General features: G+C 37.1%; 3 protein-coding genes across 7 annotated transcripts; all 3 read left to right on the top strand.

Moving 5' to 3' along the window:
- The first annotated feature begins 2,438 nt into the window (after nucleotides 1-2,438).
- LOC107723357 (disabled homolog 2-like) lies at nucleotides 2,439-11,776 on the top strand. Of its 4 annotated transcripts, none has more exons than XM_016531940.1 (15): nucleotides 2,439-2,587; nucleotides 5,345-5,598; nucleotides 5,728-5,867; nucleotides 6,124-6,222; nucleotides 6,334-6,465; nucleotides 6,633-6,716; nucleotides 7,029-7,055; nucleotides 7,140-7,190; nucleotides 7,280-7,342; nucleotides 7,927-8,544; nucleotides 9,500-9,635; nucleotides 10,082-10,672; nucleotides 10,761-10,978; nucleotides 11,124-11,216; nucleotides 11,358-11,776. In XM_016531940.1, the coding sequence occupies exons 2-14, from the start codon at nucleotides 5,466-5,468 to the stop codon at nucleotides 11,196-11,198; spliced, it is 2,367 nt and encodes a 788-aa protein (XP_016387426.1). In that variant the 5' UTR covers nucleotides 2,439-2,587; nucleotides 5,345-5,465; the 3' UTR covers nucleotides 11,199-11,216; nucleotides 11,358-11,776. The 4 variants fall into 4 exon arrangements, with proteins under 4 accessions (XP_016387426.1, XP_016387423.1, XP_016387427.1 ...); XM_016531937.1 differs by having other exon boundaries at nucleotides 10,034-10,672; XM_016531939.1 differs by lacking the exon at nucleotides 2,439-2,587 and adding an exon at nucleotides 4,546-4,636 and having other exon boundaries at nucleotides 10,034-10,672.
- Nucleotides 11,777-12,285: 509 nt separating this feature from the next.
- On the top strand, nucleotides 12,286-13,834 carry hspb15 (heat shock protein, alpha-crystallin-related, b15). 2 transcript variants are annotated; one of them, XM_016531909.1, is made up of 4 exons: nucleotides 12,286-12,315; nucleotides 12,388-12,728; nucleotides 12,894-12,957; nucleotides 13,196-13,834. In XM_016531909.1, exons 2-4 carry the CDS (start codon nucleotides 12,533-12,535, stop codon nucleotides 13,380-13,382), a joined length of 447 nt encoding a protein of 148 aa, XP_016387395.1. In that variant the 5' UTR covers nucleotides 12,286-12,315; nucleotides 12,388-12,532; the 3' UTR covers nucleotides 13,383-13,834. The 2 variants fall into 2 exon arrangements, with proteins under 2 accessions (XP_016387395.1, XP_016387394.1); XM_016531908.1 differs by having other exon boundaries at nucleotides 12,286-12,728.
- Nucleotides 13,835-14,110: 276 nt separating this feature from the next.
- Nucleotides 14,111-14,872, top strand: LOC107723328 (heat shock protein beta-1-like; the record flags this gene model as incomplete). Its single annotated transcript, XM_016531891.1, has 3 exons — nucleotides 14,111-14,150; nucleotides 14,316-14,379; nucleotides 14,618-14,872. Coding segments are annotated over 3 exons (291 nt in total), but the record flags the coding sequence as incomplete, so codon positions are not given.
- Nucleotides 14,873-16,715: the final 1,843 nt, after the last annotated feature.

Here is a 16,715-nt window from a genome sequence, read left to right as displayed (position 1 = left end):
CATACAAATAAGTATGCGATTTCTATGTTTCCTCAATTTAGTTCCACTTCAGTTCAGTTTAGTGTAAAAGTAAACCTTTTTTTTCTGACCATGAGACCATTGATTTCAGACGCATGTTGAAATCTCAAATAAATACTATTGACATATCAGAAGTCCAAAAGTGTTTACTTGCAGACTTTTGAGAATGTGCCTGTTCTTTTGGTGAATGTTTTATAAATGTAAGATGTCAGTTTTAATGCACAATCCCATTTATGGATGTTTGTGGTGAGAAGCATTACCTACTCTATACTTATTTACATAATTATTAATTAAGTATTACTTTATTACTTATGGTCAAGTTCCTTCAAATAAATTATTTGATGGTGCAAACATGTAATAAACATAGAAAAGTATTTACTTTAGCCTAGATTCCTACTTTCAAAATGAATGACCTATCAGCAGCCTGCACCTCATCTGTGCCAAGTCAGCTGCCTTCTTCACTCATCAAATTCAACCATGTCACAAAACAATACAGCTCTGATGGTGCCTTTATGTGGAGTCAAAGAGGAATGTTGGCCATGCAAAGTAGAGGTCCATGAACATAGATCCTGTCCTGTACACTACAGCTATGTGCTGAGAACACCACTTTTTAATGTTTCAGACACTTCCCCTCAGCTCACTCAGGAAGGTGGAGGGGGCATGAACTGCACTCTTCTCCTCTTTTCCTGTTTTTGGGGCACTGTAGGAGACTTATACTATATGGGCTGTATCTGTAACCTCAAAACCACAGTAAAACTTCTTGGTCTAGAGACAGTAATACTTTGCCAGCTAATCTGGAATTACAATATTCCTTGGACACGGCATCAACACAGTATGGTGAGGGGCGTAACATTTCCGTCTCACGCTTGAGGTATTCGGCCAATCACAACGCATTAGATAGCTGGCCAATCATAGCACACCTCGCTTTTTCAGACCGATGAGCTTTGTAAAAATCGACGCGTTTCAGAAAGGCGGGGCATAGAGGAGAAACAATAATGTACAGTATGTGGAAAATAATGTGTTTTTTTTACTTTAAACCGCATAAACACATTTCATTACATGTAATACACAAAATAATGTTCTTTTTAGCAGCATCATATGACCCCTTTAATGCACAATCCCATTTATGGATGTTTGTGGTGAGAAGCATTACCTACTCTATACTTATTTACATAATTATTAATTAAGTATTACTTTATTACTTATGGTCAAGTTCCTTCAAATAAATTATTTGATGGTGCAAACATGTAATAAACATAGAAAAGTATTTACTTTAGCCTAGATTCCTACTTTCAAAATGAATGACCTATCAGCAGCCTGCACCTCATCTGTGCCAAGTCAGCTGCCTTCTTCACTCATCAAATTCAACCATGTCACAAAACAATACAGCTCTGATGGTGCCTTTATGTGGAGTCAAAGAGGAATGTTGGCCATGCAAAGTAGAGGTCCATGAACATAGATCCTGTCCTGTACACTACAGCTATGTGCTGAGAACACCACTTTTTAATGTTTCAGACACTTCCCCTCAGCTCACTCAGGAAGGTGGAGGGGGCATGAACTGCACTCTTCTCCTCTTTTCCTGTTTTTGGGGCACTGTAGGAGACTTATACTATATGGGCTGTATCTGTAACCTCAAAACCACAGTAAAACTTCTTGGTCTAGAGACAGTAATACTTCGCCAGCTAATCTGGAATTACAATATTCCTTTTTTTAAATCCTATTATTATTTAGTATTTAAAATTATGAAAATGATCATTTTAGAGTAAGACTATATGGTCAAAACATAGCCTAAATACATGAACTTCATGTGCAAATAGCCTTTGGCCTGGTTTCAAAGACAGAGTTTATAAAACAGGATTAGGCCATAGTTAGGACATATAAGTAGCTCTATTTTATAAATGTACCTTAAAAACATTACTGATGTGCACCTTGAGACAAACAATAACACACACTGACATATTTTTATAGATATGTTTGTTTAGTATTATTTCTATAATTACCCCCCCTCCCTACTCTTTTAAAACCTTTCTTCATCTTTAGTTTTGCAAGCATTTTTTTTACCCATTCCTTCTCTTTAGCAGTGTCAGCAGATGAAGGGTTGTGAGGAAGGAAGGATGAACAGAGAGCTGAATTTCTTTTCTGGCATTCAGAAAGTTCTAGGGTTTAATGAAAGGGAAATCTGCACATTGCAAAATTTATGTAAACGTATGTGAGCTCTCATTTGAACAAATCTTTCAGGAGAAATTGCCTATTGATATAAAAAATATGTGTCCATATTATGCAATATATATTCAAGTTGAGCTTTTTTCTAAAATAATCTGTGTTCTTCAATTCAAGGTTGATCAATCACTAGTATTTGCATAGTTGTAGGTGAGGTTATAAAGGTCGAGTTAAGGTGCGCGGTACCTGTGGGAGGCGCTCGGTAGCGGCAGCAGTTTGAGGAGGCTGAGGACCGCCTGTTTGGTTTAGGTTTCACACTCATTCAAACTGTCCACGGCGTTCATCTGCATCATCATCCTGAGGTAGTTATCAGTGTTTCAGGTGTGGAGTTCAAGAATGCACGACTGCGGTAAGTGACTGATACTCTGGCGCTGCATGCTCACGTGTTACCTGTGGCGTTTTGTTATTTGTCTTACCTGTCAGTTCGGCATGCGTTGGTCTTTGACTTGATGGCAAGTAAAAGCGATGAATGGTTGCAAAAGTAAAGATACGTTGAAACGTGAGAAATGTAATTACATTTAAAAACGAAATGACTATGAACGCTGTATATATTTTCTTGTCTTATTTAGGGATTTTGTTCAGTTCACAGGAGTAATAGCCTACAGCCTTTAATTAATAGAGACGAAATAAACTAGGGATTTAAAAAAATACTCAATACGCAATTATGTGCTACGTTTTAGTAACCTACTAGGCCTATGTAAATATTAAATTATCTGAAAACAAAAATAGATTACAAAGTTGCATGATATAATACATTTCAGCATCAGTGGTAATATATTAATGTTTTGGGCATTTTTTTGCATGCTAATATGTAACTTGCACGCTTGTAATATTGCTGATGTGGAATTGTGCCTCTGTTTATGGACACCCGCAGCTTGTTGCTGAATCCTCTGTTTTAATGAAACTTAAGTGTTGTGACTTTTGGGTTCATTTAAGTTACTGAACAGCCAGGACCATGAGACATGTCCTCATCTGAGTATAAACAACATTATGTTAGGTACTGCACTGAAAGGTGTTTTGTTGTAAGTGGAAGATTCCAGTCTCAGATCATCTGGAAGTGTTTTCAAAACATTCAAGGGATTCTATGGTCTTAGTTCTAAATTCTTAAAAGAGCTAGAATTCAGCAATGCAGTGTGCTCCTCCATCTTGTGCCTTACCTGGTTCTTTCATATTCTTTGTAGTATGAATCATCAATGATAAACCTTACTAATAAGTTTCTATCAAGGCTCAGTTTCCTTTTCTTATCTGATCAGCTGTAAGACATGTTAGATATCAAACTGTTGGATTGATTGTTGCTTGTGCTGTATGTGCTTTGTGGTTGGTATGACTATAATGCACCTCTTAACCAATGTTTAAAAGTAACTTTGATATCTGCATTTCACAGCAAAAAAGATTTTAGGATTGTGTGAATTTTTATCACTGTTTTATTGTGTGATTGTATGAGACAGGATGCAGATTACTTGGGTGCTTGTTAAGCAGAAAACACTCATGATTGTGTGTCTTCTTGCACAAGAATCTTCATTTCGCTTATCACTCTTGTTTTATGATTGCCACATTACAGGCCATTTTACACTGTATGACCCTCAACACTGAGCAGTAATGAGAATTGTCTTATAGCAATTCTGCCACTGTTTTACGCTCTTTATAATCAAAACTCAGCTGATAAACTATTCATATCTCTGTCTGTCAGCTGTTGAGTGTCATAAAATGTTTCTCTTCTACCAATCGAGAGTCATAATTTTTTGTCATTGTATTACTCTTGAAATTAACTTGACTTGTCATTAAAGAACTTGATCTGCCAATTTTGGATTAAAAAAAATATATATATATATGTATATGAATGTGTAGTCCTCCCTAAGGAATTATGCTGTCTTGGGCAAGATAAAAAGATAATGCACAAGCTGCTCATGGTCATATGATCTAATAGAACTTTGAGTTAATTATAAAACTTGAACACTGTCATGATGGCAGTTGGCTTTCATCTCTGTGTGGCCACTAATGGACCCTGTTATTTTCAGATCTATTTGGTCATTCTCTTGTCTCTGCTTTTGACTCCTGCTGCATTATGATTATGTAAACTCATAAGTTTGTGTCTAAGAGATTGGTCACGGCAAATTCATGTCAGATAAGGAATAGATAATCTGAGGAAATCGGATTTTCTTCTCAAATTTAAACCGGGAAAAGTAATTCTGCTCCAAGACAAGTGCTGAAAGGAGAACGTTTGGGTAATCTTGAGAATCATGGGATTGGAAATGTGTTTTTTAAGGCTGATGAGCTGCTGGAAAAGGATTATCTGGTTTTAATTGCTCAACCTTTGATCTGCCCACCTTTGCTCTCTTGCTCTCTCTTGCCACTTTCTGCTGAGAAATACACAGCTAAACACGTTTGGCTGCTTAAGGTATGTCTTTCAAACCATTTAAATTATATTTCATCTTTTCCAAATGATCTTTCCTTTATTGAATAAGACACTGTTTCATTTTAACTGATTGAAATCTTTGCAGAAGTTTATGCATCGTATATGAGTGGTGTCTGTGAATTTTTGGTTGAGATAAACATCCTTGTGATAAACACTGATAACCGTTTTTTTTAAGCTTATACATTTTAATTGATTGATATTTATTGATTGAAAGTTGCTTTATTGATCCCATGTTCGAAATTGGGGAGTTTGCAGAGTTAAAATGTGGAAATTAGACATTGAAATGATAGGAGTGATTATTTCTTTGCAACCTTGTGAAGATTTTTCCCTCAATGTAATTTTCCTATAAATCCTGTATTTCAGGAATGGAAAACTTATTTGGCACTTTTTTTGTTTTGCGTACTAAGCAGGAAGTGTTTTTTTTCTGCTGACAGTGTTTCCTCTCTTTCCTCTGCCTTTTTAGAGTTTTACATTTCTTGATGTGTATGCAACGGACGATTGATGTGAATTTGAATGATTGAGTTCTTTGTACATGATGTTGGTGTTAAATCTGATAAACTGATTATAACCATATACGTAAATGTTTGTTTCTGTGACTGCATGTCATGAATAAAAGAGATATTAGGCACATTTCACCTCTCTAATCTATCAGCTTCTTTTGCCTATTATATTCCTTTTTTCTCTATCCAGGTCAGTGCTGAGCATGTGTGCTTGCTGAATATCCCACCTGCGTGCGTCCACTTGTTTTTTGCCTCTCGGCTGGGTTTTGTCCCGTCTTTTGCTTTCATTCTCCTGTAACAAAGCACCCACCATGTCACAGCCACCTGAAGCAGAGCCCGTTACTGTGGTACCAGCAGAACCAGCAACAACTACTGAACCAGCATCTGCCACAACACCTACCGCACCAGTCACCAGAACTTCATTCTGGAGGGAAAGGAGAAAAAGTACACTTTGGCCTCCTTTCTTTTAATATATTTTTAAATAGGGTTGATGTTATCTACAGCAAACATGTAAAAGTGTTTTATCTATTTATTTTAAATGTTAAATAATAAGCTTGTTCTCTTCTTCTACAGTCCCAGAGAGGACAGATGAGTTCCTGCTGGCCAGGTTTCAGGGTGATGGAGTGAGATATAAAGCCAAGCTCATTGGTGTGGATGATGTCCCAGAAGCCAGAGGGGATAAAATGTGTCAGGATTCCATGATGAAACTAAAGGTACAGGTCCAAGATGGTTGACTTAATTTCTCTGTTGTGTTTTTTTTTATTTTATTCATATATGATTTTGAAGTCCTTTAGGTCTAGCTTTCTGTTAAACTGATGAGGATGCAATGCAGGTGTTTACTGCCTTTTTATGTTTAATAGTAGGGGAGATATGGGGCAAAGTGATGAGAGATTATTATTGTTATTTTATTCTGTTAATGGTACAGTTTTTATTATGTGGAAACTGTGCTCAAATCTTGTTTGTATACAGGGCATGGCGATAGCTGCTCGTTCTCAAGGCAAGCACAAACAAAGAATATGGGTGAACATCTCTCTAACAGGAATCAAAATTGTTGATGAGAAAACTGGGGTGAGTAGTTTTGTGTATAGTTCTGTAACTGGCCACTTCGTTTGTCATACAATTCTGTATTGACTTTTTAGTGTGCTCTCAGTGTCATGTCTTTCTCTCTCTGTCTCTAAGGTGATTGAGCATGAACATGTGGTGAATAAGATCTCATTCATTGCTCGCGATGTCACTGATAACCGGGCGTTTGGGTATGTTTGCGGAGTAGAGGGGCAGCACCAGTTTTTTGCTGTTAAGACAGTTCAGCAGGTCAGAGTTTGTTCATCAGACACAAAATACAAAATCTTATGATAGACAACAAATCAGGGCACAGCATTATGGATGTTCAAGTGCAGTTAAATAAATACCTATTAATGTATGAATGATATGTAATCTAAAGTGTAAGAAGAGCACACATTTACTCCTCTCTTCTACAGGCTGAGCCTCTGGTCATTGATTTGAAGGATCTGTTTCAGTTGATATTCAATATGAAGAAGAAAGAGCAGGAGGCTGCACAGAAGGTGATGTATATATTTTTATTACTTAATAACAAAATAAATTCCGTTATTCAGATTATAGTATGTTAAATACATTTGTCTGAAATTGAATAATGAATTTGGTACTGTATATTTCATGCAAGAAGATTGCAGGCTTGTCTAGTTATTTGTCTGTTGGTAAGCTAAGCTATTTTATGAACTCAAGCTTCTCCCAAACTTTGAATGCCTCTCCAATCAATTATGCAGAAAAACATAGTTTTCATAAACATTTAACCAAACAGTTTTTCCTGTTATGTTAGATGCATTTTATTGACTGAAACCTTTACAACTTTTCAGGATGAAGGAAATAGCACCGTGATTGAGGTGGGTATAAATATTTTGGGCAGTATTTCAGTCAATTATTTTGATGTAATCCTTTATTCATTTGTCTTAATGTTCTATCACCAGAATGGTGGTGATGCGTTACTCACCTTGGATGGTAAAGAAAATGCTGTAAAAGTAAGTGCTTGCAACTTTTGCAACTATTGAACAGGTCAACTTGAATCCTCAGAAAATAACCTAGAGGACGTTTTGTGTGATATTCTCAGACTGTAGAGCAGATGGACCTGTTTGGTGATATGTCCACTCCACCTGACATTCACTCTCCGACGGTAATGATCCTACAGTATACATACGTTTTTGCAGTGGATCTGCTGTTTAAGTGTGGTTTATCGAATAATTTAAATAGTTCTGCTTAACTGGAGTGTCTCTGGAATTAGCAAAGAGTTTGCCCTAATACATGTGGTTAGATTTCAATTTTTTTCCCTGCACATTGTTTTGACTTTTTTTTTTTTTGAGATCTTAACATACTAAATGCTTTGCCCGTATCTTCCATTAACACTTACACCAACTTACCAAAGGCATCCATCAGCCCTCATTTCTCTTTTAAGGGTCTCAAGCATTTGGATTGGCTGCTTTTCATGACCAAAGGAAATACTCCATCACTAATAATGTTTTTGGGAAAGTCCCATTGGCCAGTAGATGGCACCCAAACCCAAGAGAATGGGAAGAGAACTCTTCAATTACACACTGTTACTGGTGTTTGAGACCCTTCCCATGGAAATGTTCATGTTATTAATGCAGGATGATTTTAAAATCACAGAAATAATTTTCTATAACTGCCTAAATATTTTTTTTCAGTATTTTTCTAAGAATCTACCTCTCATCTCATCTTTTTTTCTTCTTCTAATACCAGCCTGACAGTGTTCTGCTCCTTGACTTTGCTTTTGTGATTGATGGCAGTCAAGGAAATCCTTTCATCTCATACCCATCCCCTCTCTCCAATACACCAGATGATAAACCGGTTTCATCCATATCAGATCTTTTCCCTACTTATAGTACCGATCCCTTCAGTGATGATCCCTTTTCTTCCTTGAATGATCAATCAGATTCCATGTTCTCTTCCAAAAATGAGTCAGATCTTTCTAGTTTCCTTTTGAATGGGCCAGATTTGGAGCAAAGCCTGAGTGAAGACTCCTCTTCAAACAGTCAGCAGTTCAATGGACTGTCCAATGACCAGTTGTCACATGAAAGCAAAGTAAACCAGCTTCCTTTAAGTGATCTGAATGATGACAGCAATTCCCCCTTTAGCCAGAATCCTTTTTTGAGAACCTCAATAAACAACCCACCAATCTTAAATGGGTTATACAAATCAGGTCCTCCTGTTCTCCAAACCCCTCTAAGTAATGGATCAAGTAAATCAGTGGAATGGTTTCAAACCAACCTGCCAAATTCTTTTCAAAATGGAGGCTTGATGGTCCTTTGCCCCCCACCTCAAAGCTCGAAATCTGGATGCATGCGGAGGAGAGAGAAGATGAACATTTGACAGGAGAAACTTCTTCTGACTGAGAAAGTTCTCAGTCTGTATTACTGCACATCCGAATGCTGAGAGAGACTACAAGGACTGTGCTGTTTGGCATTACAGCAGGATTTTTATTTGAAAAAATTATTTAAAATACAGAATACTTTTTACTTTAATGTACAGATGTCTGCACTCCTATATGCAGCGAGGCTTGGGAAAGCATGCATGGATGGTTTAATTATTATCATTAGAAACATTCCTTGTAGTTTGTCTTATAGAACACTAATAGTTGGGTTAATGATTTATGGGAGGTGTTTGGTGTTTAAAGGAGGTATTTTTTTGGCACATTGGAAAAATCGGATGGAAACGGCCACATTATCTTGTGATGTGGGACATGGCATTGTTGTCCTTGTATTGTCAGTGTCTTAAAAATTGATAATATACTTTTTGCTCATTAAGAAAGCTACTAAGTGTTATGCTAATAGACCGTGGTCCTTATTCACTACTTAACAGTAGAAGCCTTATGCATCCATACTAAAATGTTCCTTTCCAACTTGTTTTAACAGAATTAAATTATGCATGCAAACAACAATGTCATGGCAATCACTGAAAGCAATACTGTGACTAACTACCATTTTATGAGCTCTACTCCGAAATACAGTTAATTGAAAATCATCAGATTGGCAGTATATTTTATTTGTTTTGTTGTGCCTCACTTTAAATGTGCAGGCCAAGTATAAGTTCAACCAAGTATCTACATGTATATCAAAGCTAACATACATTTTTGTTTTTCCATGGCAAAACTTTGGTGATAAAATTGGGCTTTTTCTCAATGATGGCATAATTTATATTTTAAACTCCATATATCTTTCTTTTTTTTTAAATGCATGCTGTATCTCGTTTAGCACCGTAATTTTGCTTAAGAGCAGAGTACTAAAATGATTTTAAACAAATTGTGACCCCACAGTCACCAGGAAATCATCTGTTTGGAGCTGAACTTTTTGCTCCACCAGCCCAGAATGAGTCTCAGCCCTCAAATCAGACCTCATCCATTCCAGCAGATCTATTCAACACCACACCATCCTCCACCGTCAATGCCCTTGGTATAATGTATTCTGTCTATCTATCTATCTATCTATCTGTCTAAAACCTTTAAGTAACTTTATTTTTTTCCTATATAAAGGCCCATTTCAACTGTGTGAGAAAACTAGCAAGTGTTATATTACAGAGACTAAATAATCTGCTTTTATAGTGTAAGTAAATAGAATGAAGCAGAATGAAAACAATGTCAAATTGAGTAAATGTTAACAATTTAAATAAATCAGAGCACATGTAAAATTGTAAGATCACATTTTTTCCCTGAGTTTCCTCTCCTAGCGCCCCCTGGGTTGTTCGACAACCCAATTTTAATGGAACATTTTTGCATGTCACTTCGAACATGGTGAACATGCTTTAATTTTTTGATGTTGTTTGTATTTAAAGTAATTACTGTGTTCTGTAGGGTCATTGTCTCTGGGCTCTACTTCTGTCACTCAGACTCCTGGGACAGCTCCATCTCTATGGAGTCAGACTCCCACAATGTTTCCTCCTCAGGGTGGTGTTCCTCAAGTAATGGTTCCAGGACAGCCAAACCCTTTTCCTCAACCACCTGCCTTTGGAGGCCTGCCTGCACCTGTATGGGGGCAGCAAGGAGCTTCCCCTTTTGGTCCACCAGCTATCACTCAAGCCTGGGGTCAACCAGGAACTGCAGCACCTGGTGGTGCCTGGTCCACCTCTGGTCCTGTGGCAAGCCCTTTTGCAAACCAATTTGCTCCCATGATGCCTCCTAATGCAATGATGGGTATGCAGCAGAGTGCAGTGGTTCCTCCTCGACCTCCACCCCGTCCTCCGGTGAAGGAAGATCCCCCACTGGTGAAAAGCGCCTTTACAGCTTTGGACCCCCTAGGGGAGAAAGAAAAGAAGACCGGAAAAGATATGTTCAAAAATTTCCAGATGGCTAAGCCCCAGATAGCAGAACAAGGAACTGGTCTGAGCACCAATGGCTCATTTGACCAGTACTTTTCCAGCAAGGTTGGCTTGGCTCAGGAGGTGGCAGATCATGATGACTTCGACATAAACCAAATCTCAGTTAACTCAAATGGTATTCATTTAATTAACAGCTGTATATAGACTGTATAGAGCATAGCGATTTTGTTGGTTTGATAAATACAGTTCCTCATCTTGTCCAGGGACCTCCAAACTTGCTCCTCAGCAGTCTCCTCCTACTCAGGGAGTACCTCAGGGAGCAGGCCTGACTCCGACCCTGGCCCAAGCCACAAGGCTTTTGGATGCTGCCTTCACTCCTAATACAGCCCCTGCACTCTCAAACCCAACTCCCACAGCAGGCTCAAACCTTTTTGATGACACTTTTGGAACTGACCCTTTTGGAGCCCCTCCCATGAATACAGTATGTACTTTTGAATTGGAATTCTAAAAGCTTATAGTGTCGAAAAGATGCTCTGGGTGTTTCAGTTGATACTGTGTTTTTGGGATTGCAAGTTTGTTGACCTTTTGAATTTTTCTGTATGAATTTTGCCTGTTTTCTATCCCAGAGCACTCCAGCCACTCAGACTGCTGCCCTTGCAGATGCTTTTGGAGACCCGTTTGGGGGAAATCCTTTTGCCTGACAAACTTTAGCACTGTTGGTGAGAAACTATAAAGACACTCACTTAAATATTTCCTTAAATGTTTTGATATCTTATATATTGTATAAGTCTCTCTCTAAGAAATGTGATTTGCAGTATGTGTTGAAATAAATATATTACCTGTTCATGTACTTATTTCAGTACACTCCCACTGATCCAGTGCTACTGAGCCAGAGGACCACACAAGCACTGTAGAGTTGCGATCAGCATTCTAATACTTGGAAAATAAATGTGCTCGTAAAACCCCTTTTCTTGTATTCCGTTCTCATTCCCACTATATATCTGCTGTAGCCTCTCTTTATGTGCCTTTCTAACTGATCACATATCAGCCCTTCTTCTCCAGCCCATTCAAATGAACCCATTTCAATCCCAAGTCACTCATGAAATAAGATGCACAGTTAAAGTAGGGTTCTTGTAGAGAGTTTAATAGAGAAGGAGAGAGAATAAAAGACGATGATCGTTTTTGTGCACATGATTTTTCTGTATGCAAGTATCCCGAGCATTTATGATGACGTAAAAGTGCTTAATCCTAATGATTTGTCATTAAAGAAAGTGAATAAATATCTGGCTTTGTGGGTTTTTTTGTGATCTTTGTTGTCACGTTCTCAATTTAAAATCAGGTAGTAAAATCAGAGCAATTATTAATGTTATGCAATGCATCTTAATATATCTGGCTCTAAATGTTGTTTACAAGACTGAAGAATTCTCTAGAGCTGAGATAAAGGTTGAAAGTACATACTGTTATACAACAAAGTTGGTAACTATGGTGAAAGAAAGAGCACCAAGATGTGACCAGATTACAGAGGCCATTAATGCAATGACACTATTGCCAGTGGGCCCATTGTCATGCGCCAAGAATTTGCCATTACCCCTTCAGTTCTATTTATACAGACAGGATGGCATCATTCTGTGTACGTTAGATTGTAACACAGGGTTGAAAGATTTGCCAAGCCTCTTTGTTGACATTTGGGATTGGATAACTGGATAATTTGGGATAAAGGTTTAATAGACAAGAACAGTATAAAAGAAGTGAGTGGCAACTTTCTGTAGCATTTCGCAAGTCGGCAAATCAAATTTACTCTGACTGCATCAGCATCAGGTATTGGAAGCTCCAAAACGGTGTTTTTCAGTTTTGAAATTGTTTAAAGATGCCTCGTCCTTTGTTTCAAAGAAATGGTTGCTGGGACCCTTTTCAGGAGAAGACCCAAAACCTTTTCAACCAAAACACCGACCTCCCCAATTTCCTCGAACCAGATGAGGTTAGCTGGATAGAATCAGCAAGGAAAAGATTGGGGACATCGACCTGGCCAGGATCTATGCGTTTACCTCTCCTCAGCTCTTTGTGCATGGAGGTTCCACCTAAATCATGTACTGGATCAGAAGGATGCAATTCTGAATCGGTGTGTAAACGCACGAAAGGACAGCAAAACTGGAAAATCTGTCTAGATGTCAGTCCATTTTCTCCAGAGGAGATAAACATCAAAACCAAGGAAGGATATTTGGAGATTACAGGTATGATTACCTTGATATGTCTGGCTTTATTCCACCTGTAAAATGTATAAAGCGCCATGTATTTATGTAAAAATAACTAGCCTATGCTATGACATTACATGCTGCAGACCACATTTCCTAAATACTTCAATGGCACATTCTTCTACGTCTTGTTTTCTTTCATAGGTAATCACGAGGAAAGGCAGGAGCATCACAGATGGATCTCAAGAAGCTTTACAAGAAAATACAAGTAAGAGCTTTTGTTTCGTTTAAGTAATTTCTCTTGTATTAAAAAAATTATAACAAAAGAATGTTATTTCTCAAAAACTGAACCTAACAGGAGATTATGCAGTGTGTATAGTATTTATTTATTTATTTTTTACACACAGTATGCAGTTTTTTTTTACTCTATTACAGCTGTACACAATATACAGTGTTACTCCATGATTACTCAAGGCTGTTTTCATTTTTCTTGTGTCACTCATTAGGCTTCCGGCTGACTTAGACCTAACACAGATCAGCTCCATGCTGTCTTCAGATGGTATTCTCTCAGTCGAGGCCTCATTACCTGGCTCTAATATCAGTCTCCCCGGAGAGATTGTCATCCCTATTCACATGATGGACAAACAGTTATCTGCAAAATCAGACGGGCAATGCATAACCAGTAACCAGTAACTTATAGACCTAGTTACTGGTTAGGCACAGCCCATTTTACTTAATATGTATATGTGAATATATGTGTGTTAAAATCAATGAATATGTTTTCATAACTTTTTATTTTTTATGGCTAACATTAGAAGCATTTGTAAATACTGGCTTTGCAAGGGAATATTTATCATATTATGAACCATTACCAAAAGACTACAGCGATAGTAATATGCTTAATAGATCAAGTTCGGCTGTTACTTTGGTTTAAAAACAATTATGCAATACATAATTTGTGCTGTATAAGAATACGTCTAAGATGATCACTCCTATGTAACCAGCAAGTACTGACTGACTAAGGAGAGATTAGATTTTCCAGCTCGCTCTCTCACTTTTTCAGGCTACAATTTAAATAAATAAAAAAAAAGTCAAAGAAAAAAGAAGTGGGGCTAGACTCATACTGGGGATTGTATTGTATAATGCCAGGATAATCCTTTTGATTTTGAAAGACTATTTTAATAAATCTGTTTTGAGAATGAAAACTTGCGTTACTGAATGTCATTATATAACAGTCTAAAGAGGCTACATACTGAAATTGATCAATATTTAGGAAAGCAAATACCTAAATCTGATCATGCAGCTGAGTAGAGCTTCAGGTGACATTCTTTTAGTTGTGGAAATTTTGATTCTTTCAAGAGATTCGTTCATTTTCAGTTTGTTTACCAAAATGATTCGTTCACTGATTTGTTCAGTGACCAATAAACATCAAAACCAAGGAAGGATATTTGGAGATTACAGGTATGATTACCTTGATATGTCTGGCTTTATTCCACCTGTAAAATGTATAAAGCGCCATGTATTTATGTAAAAATAACTAGCCTATGCTATGACATTACATGCTGCAGACCACATTTCCTAAATACTTCAATGGCACATTCTTCTACGTCTTGTTTTCTTTCATAGGTAATCACGAGGAAAGGCAGGAGCATCACAGATGGATCTCAAGAAGCTTTACAAGAAAATACAAGTAAGAGCTTTTGTTTCGTTTAAGTAATTTCTCTTGTATTAAAAAAATTATAACAAAAGAATGTTATTTCTCAAAAACTGAACCTAACAGGAGATTATGCAGTGTGTATAGTATTTATTTATTTATTTTTTACACACAGTATGCAGTTTTTTTTTACTCTATTACAGCTGTACACAATATACAGTGTTACTCCATGATTACTCAAGGCTGTTTTCATTTTTCTTGTGTCACTCATTAGGCTTCCGGCTGACTTAGACCTAACACAGATCAGCTCCATGCTGTCTTCAGATGGTATTCTCTCAGTCGAGGCCTCATTACCTGGCTCTAATATCAGTCTCCCCGGAGAGATTGTCATCCCTATTCACATGATGGACAAACAGTTATCTGCAAAATCAGACGGGCAATGCATAACCAGTAACCAGTAACTTATAGACCTAGTTACTGGTTAGGCACAGCCCATTTTACTTAATATGTATATGTGAATATATGTGTGTTAAAATCAATGAATATGTTTCCATAACTTTTTATTTTTTATGGCTAACATTAGAAGCATTTGTAAATACTGGCTTTGCAAGGGAATATTTATCATATTATGAACCATTACCAAAAGACTACAGCGATAGTAATATGCTTAATAGATCAAGTTCGGCTGTTACTTTGGTTTAAAAACAATTATGCAATACATAATTTGTGCTGTATAAGAATACGTCTAAGATGATCACTCCTATGTAACCAGCAAGTACTGACTGACTAAGGAGAGATTAGATTTTCCAGCTCGCTCTCTCACTTTTTCAGGCTACAATTTAAATAAATAAAAAAAAAGTCAAAGAAAAAAGAAGTGGGGCTAGACTCATACTGGGGATTGTATTGTATAATGCCAGGATAATCCTTTTGATTTTGAAAGACTATTTTAATAAATCTGTTTTGAGAATGAAAACTTGCGTTACTGAATGTCATTATATAACAGTCTAAAGAGGCTACATACTGAAATTGATCAATATTTAGGAAAGCAAATACCTAAATCTGATCATGCAGCTGAGTAGAGCTTCAGGTGACATTCTTTTAGTTGTGGAAATTTTGATTCTTTCAAGAGATTCGTTCATTTTCAGTTTGTTTACCAAAATGATTCGTTCACTGATTTGTTCAGTGACCATTTCTTCATATTACATAAATACGCCAGCAGGTGGCGAAAAAGGGTAACAAAAAATCTTATGTGTTACGTCTTCAGTCAACGAAAGTATTTACTTGTTGCAAAAAAACTCATTAGGCTTTATTAAAATGTGTGCCTAATCTACTCATTAAGTAAAATAAGTCTAAATAAGTGGTTCAGATGACCAAAGCACAAGGTTTTCTTGCATAATTAACATTAATTGTTTGGTCAGACATTTACATATTCATAAATCTGGGTTTATATTAAACGTCGTGAGTTATGTTCTATGTTAAATATGAATATTTAAACAAGCGTGTGTGCACAGTAGCCTACCTAGCTATAACTGCGCTTTGCATCCGCTTTCTGCTGATTGCTGAACGAGATTGACTCACATGCTAAATGACCGACCCTGTACACTCTCATTAATTTCATTCACGAACGAGATGTATATGGGGTGAAATTGGTCTCAAATTTACTTACACAAATGCATGCACAATTATCCATGAATTTGAATTATTGCATTGAAGCATATTTAAATATTGCAAATGTATCTCACTATCCACAACCAAATTGCCTGTCTGTGAAATTCAGAATTACATGAACATGCAGCGATTTGTACGTTTGTGAATGCAGATGTTTTCTTTTGCATTAATGTATCAGAATTTGCACATGCAACAAGGAAGATGTGCATTTGTGGATCAAGTGGCATGCCTGCATTCATTGGCATGATTTCCAATCAATCCTGTTTGATTCATTTGGATATTGACACTTTCTTTGTGCAGTTTTCAGCATTTCACAACCCACGCACAAACAACTACTAATGAATACGCCCCAGTGCTATTGATTAATGTGTGCACATCTACCCATCCATTAGAAAAATTCACAAATATATTTTACTATCCACAAACAAACGCCTTTCATCTTGTGTCTGTGAAATTCAGAATTACATGAATGTGCAGCATTTGTTCAAAGAGAGACAAATTTGTGAATACAAATGTTATATTTTGTATTAAAGTATCCCTATCATAATTTGTGCATGTGGAGAGGTTTGGACAATTCCAAGGGCCCAACGTGGGAGGGGGACCCGGAACGCGATTACTACAGAGGGGACATGCCCTCTTTTTGGACCTAAAATCCCAGCCGGGATTTCTCACCCAAAATGTCCGGGATTCAGATTTGCTCTGGA

The sequence above is a fragment of the Sinocyclocheilus rhinocerous genome, unplaced genomic scaffold, assembly GCF_001515625.1.
Source record: "Sinocyclocheilus rhinocerous isolate Xijiao unplaced genomic scaffold, SAMN03320098_v1.1 scaffold1476, whole genome shotgun sequence".
Classification (NCBI taxonomy): Eukaryota; Metazoa; Chordata; class Actinopteri; order Cypriniformes; family Cyprinidae; genus Sinocyclocheilus; species Sinocyclocheilus rhinocerous.
Note: the sequence above shows the minus strand (reverse complement) of the source record. Positions and strands in the feature narration are given on the sequence as shown.